We start from the raw sequence: 19567 nt of genomic DNA on the forward strand, positions 1-19567 counted from the left end.
TCTAGACTAGAGCCACATGTGGCTCATGTGTCCCTCTCCCGTGGCTCCCAGTTGTTACAGCAAAGATGTATGAAAAGGAATAAGAGGTTTTCCTTTGCTTTTAATTTATTTAATCATAATTTATTATTGAATTTGTAGTAGGCATAGAGTTATCATTTCATTTTGATATTGCAAAACAATGTTGCCTATACACCAGATAAAAATAAGAATCAAATGTAATGAAGGAAAATAGAATAGAAGAATGTATTCATGATAAGACATCTATGTTTGTTTTCACCTCACTGGTACAGTATACTTACTGGTACAGTATACTTGACATGCATTGAGAAATTAGCAAACAATATAATGTAATATTAAAAGACCAAAAATCACAAATAATTAAAGTTTGCTTTAATAGAATTGTAATACGTTTTTGGGCCCAAAATGGCTCTTCTGATAATAAAGGTTGCCTGCCTACCCCTGGCCTATAGCATGAGCACGATCGAGTTCATTCATAAATCCGTGCTTTTACAATCTACTATGGTTCTGTGATTTTGACGCGTGTGCGTGATTTGATTGGCGCAGCAGGCGTGTGTGCGTGTGTGTGTGTGTGTGTGTGTGTGTGTGTGTGTGTGTGTGTGTGTGTGTGTGTGTGTGTGTGTGTGTGTGTGTGTGTGTGTGTGTGTGTGTGTGTGTGTGTGTGTGTGTGTGTGTGTGTGTGTGTGTGTGTGTGTGTGTGTTTGTGGGCGTGTCACACTGTCACGGTGTAGGGGAGTTCAACTTCTAACTTACTTCACACACGCTTCAACATCACACCGGCGGTGTCTGTCTGGTAAGGAAGGTTGTCAAACGAGAGGAGAGCGCTGCGTCTTCCCACAGCAGGACAAGCGCCACAGCAAGAAAGACACGGAGCAAGGACAGAGATCTACAGCACAATCAAGGTGCGTTAGTTGCTGGGTTTAGCCGTTTTTTTAGTGCGTGGTTGTTCACTGGTTTGTGTTTAAGTTGCTCTGCATTCATTGACATTATAATGCGACGGACGGCCACTGTGAGTTGAAACGCAGTTTGTATTTATAGCAAGATTAGCCTACTATAGGATAATGTGTGTGGCTATGTTGCGATATGCTCGTCGTGGGCGCGGGTCTGTTTATAGTGTGCATTATCGCTGGCTGTTATTACAAGATTAAAACGTGTTTATAATAAGTGTAATGTGCAATCCATTCGCTGCTGCGAGTGCAGTGAACACACAAACTGAACTATTCAGTTGGAGAAGATTCAAAGATTCGTTTTTTTTTTTGATTGATTGAAATATTTATTAACAGTTTGTAGAATTTACAGTACATTTTAAGCACAAACTCAATACAAAGACTGTTAACTGTGAGTGGACGACCCAATTAAGCATTACACTTGTTTACAACAGGGTCCACATTGTTCAATTCATCAAAACATTTAGAGACATACAAATAGACACTTCTATGTAGCTAAAGAACAGAACAGGAATTCATCATTTAGGAAGCAAAAAGGGAAAAGAAACATATACAGTGAGGGGAAATGGGGTGGGGGGGGGGGATTCAGATTTTACAGAGGCCAGTTTCGAATTGCAGCCATCCGTAGGTGCCCTTTGAGAGCGGTTTTGAAGGAGTCAAGGGATTCACATGTCTTAATGACTGTTGGTAGGGCGTTCCACATTTTGGTGGCATAGGAGCGAAAAGAATTTAGTCCCTTGTTAGTGCCGAATCTGGGTTGTACATGGTTTGTTGCACTCCCTCTGGTGTTGTGGGTGTGGACTTCGTTTACATTAAGGAAGTATTTAGACAGGTACATGGGTATCTTGGTGGTGTATCAAATCTTGTGGACCAGACCCATTGCAAGATGCTGTACTCTGTCGTCGACCCTAAGCCATCCCAGCCAGTCAAAGTGGGCAGGGGTGAGGTGGGTTCGGGGGGTGAGGCCAAGTAGGAGCCTGACCAGTTTGTTTTGGGAGGTCTGGAGCCTTGTTTTAAGGGCCTTTGAGGTGCTGTGGTACCAAGAGGTGGATGCATAGTCAAATAAACCTTGTACGAGGGCTCCTGTTAAGGTCTTCAAGGTGTTTTTGCTGACCAGTGAGGAGATCCTGTAAAGGAATCTTGTTCTTTGATTGACTTTTTTGATTACGTTGGTGGCCATCTTATCACCGGAAAGATTGGCCTCCAGGATGGAACCTAGGTAGGTAATTTGATCTTTTCGTGTGATAATATTGTCACCCACTCTAACCAAGAAGCCATCTGCCTTGCTGAGATTACTATTTGATCCGAAGAGGATGGATTCAGTTTTTCCCAGGTGTAAGGATAGTTTGTTATCAGCGAGCCAGGTGCAGATTCTACCGAGTTCAGAGCTGAGGGTCTTTTCAACCTGCAGTTTGTTCCTGTCCGAGACCAGCAGTGCTGAGTCATCTGCGAACAGGAACAAGTTGCAGTCACAAGCTGAAGTCATGTCGTTAACATATATTAGGAACAGTAAAGGCCCTAGTATGCTTCCTTGTGGGACGCCACAGCTCACTGGGAGGGGAGGGGACAGTGTTCCGTTCACCTCCACCATCTGTTCTCTCCCCTCCAGGTAGGATTGCATCCAGCTCACTGATGTGCTATCAAAACCAATAGCTTTAAGCTTGTTAACCAGTATGGAGTGGTTCACGGTGTCAAAAGCCTTTTGGAGGTCCAGCATGACCATGCCGCAGTATTTTCCAGCGTCCACCTCGTGTTTGATGTGGTCGCTCAAATAGAGGAGGCATGTGTCAGTGGAGTGGGATGTTCTGAAACCAGATTGGAACTCGTACAGCAATTTATTAGTGGCAAGATACTTTTCAACCTGTTCATAGACTATTTTTTCCATCACTTTCGAGATGGAGCTTAGAATAGAAATAGGGCGGTAGTTGCCGGGTTCTAATTTACTCCCTTTTTTGTACAAGGGGGTTACTTTGGCCAGTTTAAAATCTTGGGGGACCTGTCCCTGTTTGATGGAGAGGTTAACTATGTGGGTGATGACTGGAGCTATGGAAAAGGCTGAGTCTCTGAGAAATTTGGAGGGGATATTGTCATGGCCAGTGGCCTTGTGGGGTTGGAGGGCACTCAGTTTTTTAAGTACCTCCTCGGTTGATACCATTGCCATTTTGAAATCATCTTTACAAACACCAAGGTTTTTGTAGAAGGCTTTGATGTGCTCTACACCAAAACGCCCAGAGTGGGAGGGCAGTTTGCTAACCAGCTTTGTTGCAATGTTTGTAAAGAAGATGTTCAGGTGGTTGGCTACATCAAGCTTGTCAGTGATGAGGGTGTTATTCGATTTGATGTTTATGTTAGTAAACCTGGTTTTTAGTTTCTGACCACAGCCTAGTTGGTTGTTTAGTAACTTCCAGAGTTCCCGAGGATTGTTTTTGATTTCCTCTGCTTTATCGGTTGGAGTTTATATTGTGTCCGCCGGCCTACAAAATAATTATGCAATAATTAAATTGGCTTTACAGACTACAGTCTATCAACACATAGCCTATATGGAAGGGTTACACAGCAGTCATCATTGTGCATTCCAGTAGGCTGTATACTGCTATGCACGCAGCATGTGCGAATTATTAATATTCCCCTCGTAAACTGTACTATTAGTCATCACTTGCATCCAGCCGGTGATGATGAAACACGTACGCACGCACACTGGAGTTGTTTGCTCTTGTAAGTTGTAAAAGTGATCTGTTGTGACCGCAGTAGGCTATGCATTTAAATGATTACATAGAGATATAGAGATAGTAGGCATATCTATATACAGTTACTATATGAACCTGTTCTAAATGGCATGTTAATAGTAACAATATATCCATGATAGGCATACTTCCCTGGGTTACTGTACTGAGCTAGGATGATGCCGTTGTAATGTCCGGGATTCGAACACACACACACGCTGTGCGAGAAGGGCGCTAGAGCCAAACATCTTGGGCTCCATTTTTCGTCACTGCTAAACCCCTTATCCCTAAAGTTATTAGCCTTTTTTTTTTTTTACTATTTTGCAAAACATTTTTGTATAGTTAAAATGGCCAGTCTGCAAGCTCACAACGTGTCAATGTAGATTGGCTATAGTTGAACTATAGCCATGCAGAGGCCTTGCATGAGCCACTCTGCTGCAGTCACAAAGAAAAGAAAATATATGTACTATACAGTACATACAGACTATAAATGACAACTGAAGATATACAAAGTATGGATTTGTGCCGCATGACGAGTGACAATTGAGTTAGGATAGCAACCAAAGTATGTAGATGGAGCAAAATAGCAGTCGCTATTATACAGTACGTTGATTGAATACTTTATTTGACAGAAATGTAAGCTAAAAAGTACCATTGTGCAAAAGACAGAAATGTAAGCTAAAAAGTACCATTGTGCAAAAGACATGGTCAAAAAACATACAGTGTGTGTGTGCTTGCAGGCACGTTGTAGCGGTTTGTTGGGGCGAGCTCGCGTCGGGGTGCCAGTCAGAGACCCAGTCTGACAAAAATAGGTAAAATAATAACAGCCCCAACCACCGTACAAGGGATAGACAAACAAATATATCAACCCCTGAAACAAACAGTAGACACACAACAATACCATACAGAATCACAAAGGAAACACGCACACACAGAGGACTTCATTTACGTGAGCAGTGTATTGTATATTCAATCAACAGTGACACCAAACCAAATCCAATAATAACTGTTCAATGTTCCCACGTCACGTCACGTGACAAACGATATGATGTACAAATAACGTTCAGGCACGCAGCACCAGTATCCACAGTTTGTGAGTTGAGTGTTCCCCCCCAAACAAATGAAATAACAAAACAAAACAACGTCAGTCCGCACGTCAGACAGTCATGTTCAGAGCGCTGTGTAAATCCCTTACTGAAAGATGACGCGGTTAGCGTGTCCGCATCTACGATCCGGGGTGATCCACATGAATCCATACCGACACGGTGTTGTCAGCGACGCCAGCGAGAGCCGGGCGTCGGACGAGCAGCCACGCTCCGACGGGGAAACCACTACTCTCACGGTTAGGATGGCGTGGTGTTGGGCAGTCCCACGGCTGGCTACAAACTATGAACCGTTTGTCGAGATGACAGCTGTCAGTGTCACTTCCTCAAACTCGCTCCCGTTCCATTCATGCATTCTCGTAGCCCCGCGGGCACGTGACGTAGGAGTGTCAAAGTCTGCGTGACGTGCGTGCGTGCGTGTGCATGTGCGTAGGAGAGGGGTTACAGGCGCGGAGCGCCACACTTCCCCCCCCTTGAAGAAAAGCTGCAAAGGGTTTGAGCTTGATTTCCTCCTCTGCCGTCCTCTGCCTCCCTGTCCGAACATTCAGCTGGTGAAAAGGCTTTCTCCGAGGCATGTGGACTAGACGGGAAGCCGGGGAACGATTCCTCGTCCGTTTCCTCTTCAAAGATCTCCCGGAGCCGTCTTCTCTCCAACATATCCCACTCTTGGGCAGTAGGAACTAGCGCAGAGGCAAGTTTTGTGGAGGAGGCCGTTGGGCTAGTGGGGAAGCCCAAAAAGTCCTCGTCATCACTCTCCTCGTTGAACATGGCCATGACCTTCTCTCTTCCCAGCTTATCCACTTCCTGAGCAGTGGACACTAGCGCAGAGGAAAGTTTGGTGGACGAAGTAGGGAAGCCCAAAAAGTCCTCGTCGTCACTCTCCTCATTGAATATGGCCATGACCTTCTCTCTCTCCAGCTTATCCACTTCCTGAGCAGTGGGGTAACAGGGCTTCAAGCGTGCCACATGCACCACCTTCCTATTTTCCCCACTGTCCTCCAGGACAACGTCAAAGTTGACCGGGCCCACCTGAGCCACAACGCGGTATGGCCCTAGCCACTTGGGAGCCAACTTGGCCGCAAAGGCTTTCTCTGCCTTGGATAGTGGATGGGACCGAAGCCATACCCGGTCTCTTTCCTGAAACTGCTGGTCTCTGTGAGTTTTGTCATAATTCCTTTTTTGTCTGGTTCTACTTTTTGTGAGGTTTTCCTGTGCAAATGTGGTGAGATCCTGAAGTTTGGTTATTGTTTTGTAGGCTGAAGAGTCAGGTGTCGCCCCTCTGGGTTGGAGCAGGACATCGGCAGGCCCGCGGAGGGTTCGCCCGAGGTTCAGTTCCGCTGGGGTGACTCCGGTGGATTCGTGGACTGCCGAGTTGAGAGCAAACCGGAATTCGGGCAGGTGTTTGTCCCAGAGCTTGTGATTCTCCCCTACATAGGAGGCGATCATTTGTTTCAAGGTCCGGTTCACTCTCTCTGTCATGTTGGTTTGGGGGTGGTAGGCGGAGGTTTTCTTATGTTTCAGGCTCCATTTGTCACAGGTGGCTTTGAACAAGGAGGAGACAAACTGGCATCCCTGGTCAGACAAAATGTAGTTGGGGACCCCCCATCTGGTGAAGATTTCCTGAATGAGGGTTCGGGATACCGTCTCTGCTGTGGCTTTGCGAAGGGGAAATAATTCGACCCAACGGGTGTAGTAATCCACAAATACCAACAGGTAGACGTTTCCTTTGGAACTCCTAGGAAAGGGACCCATCAAGTCCACACCCAGCATCTCCCAGGGGTGGTTCACGACCGTCTGCTGTAGCTTCCCAGCGACCTTGCGGCTCTCAGGTTTGTAGCGTTGACACACTTGACAGTTCTGTACATATGCTTTAACATCCAGGCTCATTCGTGGCCAGTAGACCAGGCCTAGCAACCTCTTGTAGGTCTTGTACCTGCCCAGGTGTCCAGCCAATGGGTCCTCGTGGATCAGCTGAAACAGCTGCGAGCGGAGACTCTCAGGAATGAAGACTTGATAAATGGTTTTATGTGGAAGTTGTAACACTCGGTACACTTTGTCTTCCAATATGGTGTACTTTGTGGTCTCTGATAAAGTGATTTCTCCTTCATCCATCACAGCCTGATACAGCCGCTGGCAGTCTGCATCCTCCTGTTGCGCTCTCCAAATTTGCTCATCCGAGATGGGCAACTCCTTTCCCCCCTCCGCCTTGACTGACAGCAGGGTGGCACAGGCAGGTGGCAAGCTGGTGGTTGGGGTGAAATCGTATGGAGCTCTGGATAAGGCATCAGGAACGATGTTGTACTTTCCTTTCCTGTATTCCACGGTGAACGTGAACTCCTGCAACCGGAGAGCCCACCGAGTGAGCCGTGCATTGGGTCTCTGGCTCTTGAGCACCCACAGCAATGCTGCATGGTCTGTGACCACCGTGAAGACCCTTCCGTCCAGGTAGTAACGCCACCTTTCCAGAGCCCACACCACCGCCAAGCACTCCTTTTCCGTGGCCGAATAATTGCGTTCTGCCTTGTTCAGACTCCTGCTGCCGTATGCCAGGACCTCTTCTGTGCCAAGCCCAGTTTTTTGAGCCAGCACCGCTCCAAGGCCAACGTCGCTGGCATCGGTATAGACGACAAAAGGGAGGTCAAAGTTGGGATGGCCTAGGATGGGTGGGGAGACCAGACACTCTCGTAAGTGGTCGAAAGCCCCTTGGCACTGAGGGGTCCACTTGAACTTAACGCCTTTGCGTTTCAAGGCGTTCAGGGGTTCTGCTACCTGAGAGAAGTTTGGGACGTAGCGATGGTACCAGCCCGACATACCCAGGAACCGCTGAACACCCTTGATGTTAGTTGGCACAGGGAACTCGTCGACCGCCTTGGTTTTGTCGGGGTGCCAGTCAGAGACCCAGTCTGACAAAAATAGGTAAAATAATAACAGCCCCAACCACCGTACAAGGGATAGACAAACAAATATATCAACCCCTGAAACAAACAGTAGACACACAACAATACCATACAGAATCACAAAGGAAACACGCACACACAGAGGACTTCATTTACGTGAGCAGTGTATTGTATATTCAATCAACAGTGACACCAAACCAAATCCAATAATAACTGTTCAATGTTCCCACGTCACGTCACGTGACAAACGATATGATGTACAAATAACGTTCAGGCACGCAGCACCAGTATCCACAGTTTGTGAGTTGAGTGTTCCCCCCCAAACAAATGAAATAACAAAACAAAACAACGTCAGTCCGCACGTCAGACAGTCATGTTCAGAGCGCTGTATAAATCCCTTACTGAAAGATGACGCGGTTAGCGTGTCCGCATCTACGATCCGGGGTGATCCACATTAATCCATACCGACACGGTGTTGTCAGCGACGCCAGCGAGAGCCGGGCGTCGGACGAGCAGCCACGCTCCGACGGGGAAACCACTACTCTCACGGTTAGGATGGCGTGGTGTTGGGCAGTCCCACGGCTGGCTACAAACTATGAACCGTTTGTCGAGATGACAGCTGTCAGTGTCACTTCCTCAAACTCGCTCCCGTTCCATTCATGCATTCTCGTAGCCCCGCGGGCACGTGACGTAGGAGTGTCAAAGTCTGCGTGACGTGCGTGCGTGCGTGTGCATGTGCGTAGGAGAGGGGTTACAGGCGCGGAGCGCCACAACGTGCACAGGGTTGCAGGGGCGGGCACTGTCCCGCATTGTGCCGCGCGCAAAGCACGCTGTCTGTGTGTGCTTGTGTGTTTTCTGTGTTTTGGTGAGTGATCAGTTGTGTAAGTTATTATATGTGTGTGTGCGTGTGCGTGTGTGTGTGTGTGTGCGTGTGCGTGTGCGTGTGTGCCCTTGTCACCACGTACCACCTCAGAAAACATTTGGCTCTCCACATACCACCATTATGACTTACGTTAAAATAGTGTACACCTAACCTATCCCATCCTATTCACACAGGAGGAAAATTAATTCTAAATAATATATAAAAATGCCAGTAAGACGCCCTGAGGGCGAGAAGTGACCTCGAGGTCGCGTGCACGCGTCCGCCTCGCTGGCGGCAGACTGCTGGGCGAGCGCTGGCACTTTGGCATTGCAGGGGGGACAGATCAACATGGAATGAATTCTGTACTGGCCCATATATGGAGTGTGTCTGGAGTGTTTGAGGTTTGAGGTCAGATGTAGAGTTGCTGGCCGGCTCCATATATGCAGATCTATAGGTGATGATGATCCAGTCTCCTCCATGTATGGTTATCCAGGGTTAGATGAGGTCAGTGTTGTGATTCATATACACAGCATTATGAATACAAATCGTTGTGCATTGCATTAACATACTCACATCTTGTTTCTCTCTTTTCTCCTGAACAGTAGTTCTTGAGATGGCGGCGGCGGTGTGTAACGGGATGCTCCTCTTCTGTGCGTTTGCCTGCTGGTGGGGTCCCGTCAGTGCCGGCGGGGACGACAGCAACCTGAGCAGGCTGGCCAGGAGGAGCGCTGCCACTGGCGCCGTCGTTGGGGCTACCCTGGACAGGGTGGGGGAGATGGAGAAGGTGCGTAGTACATAGAGCTGTCCCCGACTAAGGATTTGTATAGTCGAAATTAATATGAATACATTTGCTGTTAGTCGACTGATAGTCGACTGAGCACCCCCACCCCCCATGAACATCGACTGAGAGGCTTGTCATTAGCCAGATTGAGCACAGCAGGTGAGATTGAGATTCTGGAGTCTATCAGGCCAGCGCACTGTGCGATTCAAGTCACAGGCAGTGGCACATTGCCACACAGGCAGACACACTCCACATGCACATTGGAGATTGATTAAAAACAGTCAGAAAGCATGTTCAAATGTGTTTATGTCCCCCACAGACCTAGTGGAATAATACAATAATATTTTGTATTATTTTTTGGTGAACATCGACTGAGAGGTGGTCAGTCGACTGAGACCCGTTCCGATCGATTAGTCGACTATTCGACTAATCGAGGTCAGCCCTATAGTAGTACATAGCAAAGAAGTTGAACGCTATCGTGGGCAACTCCCTCACACCACCCCCCTCAGCACGTGTAGATGGTCTGAGCAGGAGGGGGAAATGATAGCTTGAATTTGTTTGTTTTGTCATTCATTCATTCATGTCATTCATGTTTTGTGCCACAAGACTTTGCCTGCACATCAGTGTTGTTTTTGGCGACTAATGCTATGGCGACAAATGTCCGACCGTCGACTACCTTTTTTTCACTGACAATAACTGCATAGAAATTAAATAAAAACTAAGCCGTGATGACTAAAACCATGACTAAATATGCTGTCGATTTTGTCAAGAAATAAAAGATTAGACTAAAATGTTCTGATAAGGGACTAGTGGACAAGAGATCCAGTGTAAGTAAAAGTCATTTTACACTTGGTTGCATGCTGAAAATAGCAGATCTGCTATTTTTCAATACCTAAAGTATGACCTATTGCTTAAAATACCAAAAGGGGTTCCTGTCCTGAATGGGTTAATACTAGTAGTTCTTCTGACCAAGCAATTGGTTGAAATGGGCTCTCCAGCCGTGCTGAAATGAGCATGACGGCATACCTAGCCTAGTAGCCGCTAATAGAAGATTTGAGAAGGGGTTAATCACGTTATAAATATCATCAGTTGTGCTGATTAATGATTAGACAGAGTTTCGTCAGAGCGTCAGCACTATTGGCTTAGGAATGGAACAAAAACAAAACAATTAAAATAATACATTACATTTCCCCCGTGTGCTAACTGTGCATAGCTGAATAGGCTGGGGTAGGTGTGCGCTCCTGTATTTTAACGTCAGTTATTATGGTGGTACTTGGAGAGACAGATATTGTCTGAGGTGGTACATACGTATAAAAAGGTTGAGAACCACTGGTCTAGTTGTTTTGGTCTTGTCCTCTCCAGCTGTAGCCCATGTGTAATCATCCCTCGTGTGTACAGTATATTAGTTCCCCAGTCAGTTCTTGTCGGATCATTGTTTGTGTTGCATTATTTGTCTGTAAAGTCTTCTGTTCACCTTTTCACCTGTATCGCATTCCCTATATCATGGGTTTTGCATTTGGGTTCTCACCACACGAACAGACCATGACAGTTTGGTGTCTGAAAATTACAGATATTATATACATACATATTATATATATATACAGATATTATAAGACAACCCCCATTTGTCCAGACTCATTTGTGGAAAAAGAACATTGAATATCAAATTGTCTAGTCCCCGATTATAATACGACCTCATTTTTTAGGATATTTCCATTGGGAAAAAAAGCCTATAGTCTTATATCCAGGCCAATAGGGTATATAAATATTCATAGATAATTCTTGTTTTTCATCTTCTTAACTTTAATCACGCATCAAACAATGGAAAATAGAAAAAGAAACCTATTGTACAGTAAATGGTGGTGCTCTCCCTAGTGGTGCGTGGACGAACTGCAGGGGGTGCGTGACATGAAAAGGGCAGTGGCGGACGGTTTATAGTGTTCTTTAACACAAACGTCAAAATCAGGTAAAACACAATTTTTGTATAGAGCTCTCTCTCTCTCTCTCTCTCTCTCTGTGTAGTGACATTCCTCCCCACAGCCCCCCCTTTCCAAATTCCCTCACACATCCAGCGTCACAGTTTCAACTCAAGACAAGACATGAAGCTGTGGTGTATTGTCTGGTTGGTCGGCATGGGGTGAATGAAGACTTTGCAAGGTTTTCACTTATGTTCATTTATTCTAAAAAATAAGGGGTTACATTGGGAAGGGAGGGAAGGAAAGTGAGCACTGAGAGCGGAACCTCTAATCAGAACTGAAAACTGGTCCCTTTGTCTCCACCTTATATATTCTGTAAATGCATTGCCCCTGGCCTGAGATCAGATTTCTACCTTCAGTATGGAGCTCTTAACTTCCCTTATCTGTACATTATGTTCCCTGGTGGTGTGTTGCATAGCAGAACATACATTATAAGTAGAGCTGGGACTCGATTAAAATAATTAATCTAATTAATCAGAGGCTTTGCGATTAATTAATCTAGATTAATCGCATTTTAATCGCATATCAATATTCAACCCGAGAACAGCGAGAAACCTTTTTTTTTAATGTTTTTTGGTATCCCAGTGAATCAATGGATAGTGACTACAGGATACCACTCATTTTCAACATTTTACTGTCATTAATATACCTGTTGTGGAAATAATAATAAAAAGTCACCCCATTCTGTGTTGCCTAGAACTGGAGGTCTGAATTTTTTTTAGTAACAGTAACAAGTACATCTCAGTGACATCACAAAGCTGTACTTACTTCATATTGTTACTGTTTTTTGTCAGACCTCCAGTTCTAGGCACAAAATGGGGTGACTTTTTATTATTTCCAGTTTTCAGTACTATAGAAAAGCGCCCAGTGAGAAACGTTCCGCGGTAATCGCAATTAGTCCCGGCCCTAATTATAAGCAATTAACCCTTTTACTGCTGCCATTTATTGAGAAATTAGGACCTAATTCATGCCAGCATTTTTTTAATTTGAGCTCTTATTTTGAAAAGCCACATTTTGCCTCAACCGGAAGTGAGCTTATCCCTGCCAGCTTTACGTTGCCAAGACAACCTTTGTTTACATGATCGAATCATGCCGGTACATTTTAGCACTCCACAACGTCGGCTCGTGCCGTCAAAGAAACGCTGTTTTGACCAAAAATGCCATCTGGGACAAGGAATAGGAGATACAGGCGATTGAAAGAAACGGATAGAATGGATTCTTATGGCGACGGTGAATTAATATGAACGATCCAGTGCAGTGCTAACAACATTGCTAGCTAACCGGCTAACGTGAGTAGCATTATGGCTTGATCAATCATAAGCACTATAAAAGAGCAATTGCCGAAGGGCTTCGGCAATGGCAGCAAGCGTTAATATCAAATTAATGCTTCAATTGCCGAAGGGCTTCGGCAATGGCAGGAAGACGGTTAAACAATTACCAACAGTTTGTGAAATAGATGTAAGTGATGTAAGTCTAAACATCTTGTGTGCATGTATGTGTGTGTGTGTGTGTGTGTGTGTGTGTGTGTGTGTGTGTGTGTGTGTGTGTGTGTGTGTGTGTGTGTGTGTGTGTGTGTGTGTGTGTGTGTGTGTGTGTGTGTGTGTGTGTGTGTGTGTCGTGATCGTGTGTGCGCGATCGTGTGTGCGCGTATGGGCCCATGGATGTGAACTGCATTACAGAACATAACATTGTATGAATCCATGTAACTATAAATGTCCCCATTTATGTGTGTGCTTGTGGGGTGTGTGTGTTATACGTGTGTGTGTGTGTGCGTGTGTGTGAGTATGTATGAGTGTGTGTGTGGGTGTGTAGCATTATAGCCTATTAGTATTTAGTAGGCTGTGTTAACCAGCGCTATAATGAAGAGCTGTGCAGCTCAGCGCAAGCCAGGTAATTAACAACACCAGCCAGTTGCAAATGATTGATTGTGTGTGTGTGTGTCACGGTGGCAGAATGACTGAACCCAAATGCAGAGGGAAGTTCAAAATAACTGCTTTATTAAACAAAAAGTCAAGCTTACAAAATAAGTAGCAGTAGCAAAACAATAAGTCCAAATAGCAAAACCTTTCAGAAGCATAAAGTAGCCACGAGGAAGTCCATGAATGCAAACTCTTCAGTAAATACAAAAAGACAAACCCAAAACATCAAGGTAGAGCAGGGGACAACGACATGAAGCACCGGACAAGGAATTATGTTCTGACAGTTAGTTTGTGCAAGGAGTCCAGTATTTATAGGTGGGTTGATTGTAGCAGAGTTCACAGGTTTGTAATTGGCTGGGCTGATGAGAGTGTAACCAGGTGTGTAACTAGGACTGAGGGCTGCAATGGGAAGTGGGAGTGGCCGAAGTGGAAAGACATACACAACTGGGCAGAGGGAGAGATACAGAAAGAGGGGAATAAACAGGCAGAGGGCCAAATCATGTGTGTGTGTGTGTGTGTGTGTGTGTGTGTGTGTGTGTGTCTCTCAACCTAAAATGAAAGGAATGCGGGCCTAATGCATTTTGACCTAGCGTCAGCTAAGGTCAGGGGGTGCACAGCCAAAGTTTGGGAATGCCTGGCCCTGGCTTAGACGTTGATTAGCTAGTTTTTTAACCCCCTTTTGGTGTTTTAAGCATTATGTTATACTTTAGCTATTGAAAAATAGCAGATCTACAAGCTCATCGCGCTACGAGCTTGTAGATCTGCGAGAGTGGATTTCTTAACTTCAATCTTTGCTCCTGGGGGGGGGGGGGGGGTCCCTGGAACAACATATTTTCAGATGGGGGTCGGTGTGCAATCATTTTGGGGGTCCTTGACATGAAAAAGGTTGAGCAACACTGACATAGAAACAGAGTTTTTTCAGAAAACTGTAATTAAACGTCACCTATCTCTCCTCCGCAGACGAATCTCACGTGCTTCAGCATGACTGACCCACAGTCTGTGAAGGTGAACCACATCTATGATGATGATGAACCCAATGGCTTCCTGTGGAGAGGTCAACCAGCTGACATGTTACCGTGTTACAACACCAGTACTCCCGCCCCGTCGCGGTGCGTGCCGTGTCTTCCGGGTGGGAACAAGGCCGTCCGTGCACTGGTCTGTAAGGACATCCCGGAGACAATCCGACTGGTGATGGAGGCAGACGGTGAAAGCCTCGACATTAACATCACAGCTGGTGGTGAGTCTAAGCAGTGACGGATCGACCCCCTCCCGAGGCCCTGGGCAGCGTTATATACACCAAATAGAAAAGGCCCGCGCTCGTGCATGTGATTTGCGCACCCGTAACACAATCAAGAAATACACTTTTTTTCCCCTCGTTTGCACGCCCAGTGAATGAACGCGCGTTGTCAGGGTGGGTGGGGGGGGGGGGGGGGTCCCGGGGGTCCCGGGGGGTCCCGGCCCAGTTAAAATATGATTACTTTGGGAATCCTTGCAGTAGATCACAAATATTTACTGTTGAGAACTTTCTCAAAGTGTCAGATTGTCTAATAACCCCAGAGGTCCCAGCACTAAGATGTTCCTATAGCGCTGCTGTGCCCATAGGCTTCATACTGTATGGATGTGTTGCATGTTACGAGGAGCAGGGCTCTGTTGATTGGCTCTTTGACGCTTTCGGACCAATTGTGTGGCTCCGTAGGCGTGGTTTTAACAGGTCGGGTGGAGGGGACAGACTTCAGACTTATAAAAAGGTGTTTGGAAACTCAAAGGCTTGCCGTGAAACACCACTATACCTCCGTCAATGTTGCACTGTGTGTTTATTCGTATTCATGTATAGAGATGAATGTGATTCATGATTTCAGATAATGAAATATGATGTTTAATGATCGAGAGAATGACGTGCCAAACGTCTTCACCTGGACTTAAACCCAAATGGATCTAATAACAACTTGTTATACTACTATCTACTTCTACTATATACTTTTACTTGTTATTAACAAGTAAAAGTACGAGTAGATAGTAGTAGTCTAGTAGTGGTAATACAGTAAAATCCTCAGTGTTTAATGAAGACCGTATGAATTCCAACTCAACCGTTTCATTTGTACAATCTTAATTTTGACACAAAGGATTAGGCAGCGATATATCGTATATATATATATATATATATATATATATATATATATATATATATATATATATATATCGATATTAATCCCGACGATATATATCGATTTAATAAGAAAATAGAAATCGATTTTCAAAAAGAAAAGAAAAAAGGTTTTCGGTCGTTTGTCCGGAAAATAATTTTGTGTTGAAAATATCGTGAAAAATCGTATCGTGAACCTCATATCGTGATACGTATCGTATCGTGACTTGAGTGTATCGTTACATGCTTACAAAGTATGTTACTGTGTAGTGGTGTACTGATCAAGTAAACAATAATAGTAGTAGTCTAGTGGTGTAACCATTAGCACAGCAGCAGCATCTGTAACATTAGTAGAGGTTGTAATAGTAACTGTAGTCGTGGTATAGTTATTAGTAGAACTACAGTAGCGGTAGTATTTGTAGCAGTAGTAGTAGTAGTGGTGGTGGTAGTAATATACAGTAACAGTAGATACGGTAGATACTTTGTGCTCATTGTATCTTCACTGAAATGCTGACCTTTTTACCCTGGTTTTCATTGCAGACTGTCCATCCTTCACTAAACCGGCTGACTCCGGTGAGTACCCGTAGTGTGTGTGCGTGCGTGTGTGTGTGCGTGTGTGTGTGCGCATGTGTGCGTGCGTGCGTGCGTGCGTGTAGTAGTGCCGTGTGTCAGCTTTTTAGGTATGGGTCCAGGTTACTACAGAGTTAATAAAGATGCCCTCCAGATGTTTCTGTGACAGGATTTTTTTTTTTACCACCATAGAAGTCAAGTTTAGTCATTAACAACCAAATGCATTAATTTACAAATAAGTCTATGAAGTCTATCTATGGAATCTACAGTATATGAAAAAGCCTGAAAAACCAATATCTCTACTCGGTCCAAACTCAGATGCTGCTCTGCAAGCTGGCTTGCTGCCAGGTAAAGAAACAGGTGAGTGATTGGTTTGATTTTTCTAATAATCATTGTGCAATCTCTGCTTTTACTACTACTACTACTACTACTATACAAATAGAACCAAAGCTAAATTGTGCGCAGCCATCACTCTCGAGTCTCGACAATTACGGAGCAGCGACACTTTAATACATAGACACTTTAATACTGAATGTCAAGTCTCCAGGTTTTCTTCAGAATATGCATGCCAATAACTATATGGCACATTAGGAGTCCACTTTAGTCTAGTACTAATGGTTCTCTTAATGCTTTATTTGCAAAGACCCACTTAACTCTGAGAGTGATCGAATGGAACCAAATGGACCCATTTGGTTCCATTTGAACACTTACCACTGCTTACTAAGCATGGTAAGCCGCCAGTGCCAAAGAGTGGTCTAGTGGCGTCGTTCCCAAACCTTTTCATGTCAAGGACCCCCAAATTGATACGTATTAGCCCACGGACCCCCATTTGAAGAGATATGCGAGAGAATATTTATACGGCTCTAGCAGTGATTCTCAACCCGTTTAATTTCAAGGACCCCCCGTTTGCTTCATTAAATAAGACAATACTCTTGTGCCGAGCAGATACAGTGTGCGGGTGTACCTTATTGCTTTCATTGATGTCCACTGGCCTACGCACCTGTGCATACGCCTGGAATGCATTAGTCTACGGACCCCCATGTCTATCTCTGGGACCCCCGATTTATATTGTAAAATCAATGTTAATTTAACTCTGAGAGTGTACAAATGGAAGCATTTGGACCCATTAAGGTCTATACGGGGAGTCTCTGTGAAACAGGTGTGTGTGTGTGTGTGTGTGTGTGTGTGTGTGTCTCCATCCGCATGCCATATTTGATTATTTGCTGATTTCTGTGGAGTAATTTGACCTCTGACCTTTCTCTTCCATGCCGCCGAGAACAGTTTGATTCAAGTAAGAGATCAATCTGTAATGTTTCTCTCCTGTTGTTTCTGTCTGATCGGAGGATACCCCCTAACTGCTATTGAACACCCTTTACGTCTGTATGCTGTTTCTGTGCTAAAGCAACTAACTCCACCACCTCTCCCCCTCTCATGGAAGTCATTCCAAATCACAATATATAAAGTTATAACACCAACTTTGATGAGGCAGTAATTGCTTTGTTTTTGTTTGCTTTTGTTTTCTTCATTTCCAAAAAGAAAATAAATAAATATATATATATAATATAGCCTATATCCATTTCCTGAAAAATGAACATTTTGGAGTTAGGTGTTTTGTTCCCGACAGCAGAGATATATGATTGTATTACAGGATCTGTTTACACAGTGACTTTGGTCCATGTTTGAAGACGCTAAAAAAAACCCACTTCCAAACGCCCTGATTTGAAAATATTTAAATTCTCAGACAGGTTGTCATGCTGCTTGCATTTCCCTAAAATGTGGCGCTCATATTGAAAACAATTAAAAAACATACACCGCACTCAGGAAGAAAAAACTCAGATGTCATACATGTAGTTATTATTATAGTCAGACCAGTGCTGTATTTTTAAGCGGTGCAAACCACTTCCTTAATTGAGTATGTGTGTGTACCAGTGTACCAGTAGGGGCAAAAGTGGCGCTGTTGTGCCAGAAACAGAGAGAGAGAGAGAGAGATAGTGTTGCACTGTTGCCTGCTAATGAGAGAGAGAGAGAGAGAGAGAGAGAGAGAGAGGGGGGGGGGGGGGGGGGAGTTGCACCACTGCACCACTCAGTTCACCCCCCCCCCCCCCCCGGACCCCCACCACTTACTTCACATGGGTGTGATTTTTGTTTTTGGTAGACTACACCACAGAGAGAGAGAGAGACAGACAGACGGACGGACGGCTATTGATTCTTGAGTAACAACAGTCGATCATGAAGCTGTAAGGAGGATGGATGACTGAACCTCTGTTCCTCGTTCTGTCTCTACAGATGGACAGTTTCCCTGGTTACTTCCCTGTGGTGTCACCCTTGGCCTCGGCGTCATCGTGGTCATCAGTGTCCTGTGCTATTGGAAGCGAAAAAGTATTCAAACAAAGTATTTGTTTGTTTGCAGAAAATTCATCAAACCAAAACCTGGTGATGAGTTCAGGTAGAGAATAATTTGTATTTGGAATTCATGTCAACTTACTGCATTGTCATTTTCGATTGATCGATCAATCAATCAATCAATCAATCAATCAATCAATCAATCAGCCAACAACGAGTCAGTACAGTCAAACAAACAAACAGTCAGTAAGTCTTGAATGTTGATTTCTTCCACAGCTCAATATCTCCTCTAATATCTGTCTGCTTCTGTGTCCAGGCATATGAATGGAGGAATGGACATGCCTGAGGTCATCCCTATAATGACTGGAGTCTCCGTGGACAAACCTGATGGAACATCTACTGCACTCTGAATGTAGTGTCACTCTTCAGCTGCACTTCCTTCTCTGACACTCTCTGTCACGTTCTGTCCCAGAACGTCCCATGCCTGGTCCGCCACCCTTATGTTCTCTCCTACCTGCCCTGTTGTATTCCCCTCCTCCACCCTACCTGAGAGACAGTTTCCTCCTGGGAACACAGCTGTGGACTATTGTGCCAATTATTGACTCTGTGATTTAAGTGGTGTGTTTGCTGGACACTGTGTCGGTTTATAGTTTGGTGTTACGCCAGCGTTGCGCTGCTGTTCCTGTATGTTTTAGTTCCTGCCCTGTGTGGCGTATCCTGTGTTCTTTTGATCCTATAAGTAAAGTGTTTTATACCAGTCATTCTTGTGTTCGATCTCCTGCTTGGTTCCACACACATACTCCGGGTCGGCAGCCTGACACTCTCTCTATCTATGCTTTTTGATTCCGCCTTTAAATTCGACAAATAAATCAACACCATAGTCAAAACCAGTTTTTTCCACCTCCGCTCCATCACCAAAATTAAGCCATTTCTCTCCACACACGACCTCGAAATTGTCATCCATGCACTCATATCATCCCGTCTAGATTACAGCAACTCCCTCTACACCGGAATCTCCCAGTCATCCCTATCCCGTCTCCAACTGGTGCAAAACGCGTCTGCCAGACTCCTGACTGGCACCAGGAGACGAGACCATATCACCCCTGTCCTTGCCTCTCTCCACTGGCTGCCGGTCCGGTTCAGAATCCAATTCAAAACCCTTCTCTTCACATACAAAGCACTAAACGGACTGGCCCCGTCCTACATCTCTGACCTCCTTTCATATTCCTCCTCCATCAGGACCCTCAGGTCAGCAGACAGACAACTTAGAAGTATATGACAAGGT

General features: G+C 45.0%; 1 protein-coding gene across 1 annotated transcript; it reads left to right on the forward strand.

The window, feature by feature from the left end:
• Nucleotides 1–793: 793 nt before the first annotated feature.
• On the forward strand, nucleotides 794–15956 carry LOC310860087 (uncharacterized protein; the record flags this gene model as incomplete). The annotated part of the gene is made up of 4 exons (XM_083766849.1): nucleotides 794–920; nucleotides 9153–9334; nucleotides 14187–14463; nucleotides 15910–15956. The coding sequence occupies exons 2-4, from the start codon at nucleotides 9164–9166 to the stop codon at nucleotides 15954–15956; spliced, it is 495 nt and encodes a 164-aa protein (XP_083622975.1). The 5' UTR covers nucleotides 794–920; nucleotides 9153–9163.
• Between the last annotated feature and the right edge of the window lie 3611 nt (nucleotides 15957–19567).

The sequence above is a fragment of the Protomyctophum parallelum genome (assembly GCF_964188405.1).
Source record: "Protomyctophum parallelum genome assembly, chromosome: 6".
Classification (NCBI taxonomy): Eukaryota; Metazoa; Chordata; class Actinopteri; order Myctophiformes; family Myctophidae; genus Protomyctophum; species Protomyctophum parallelum.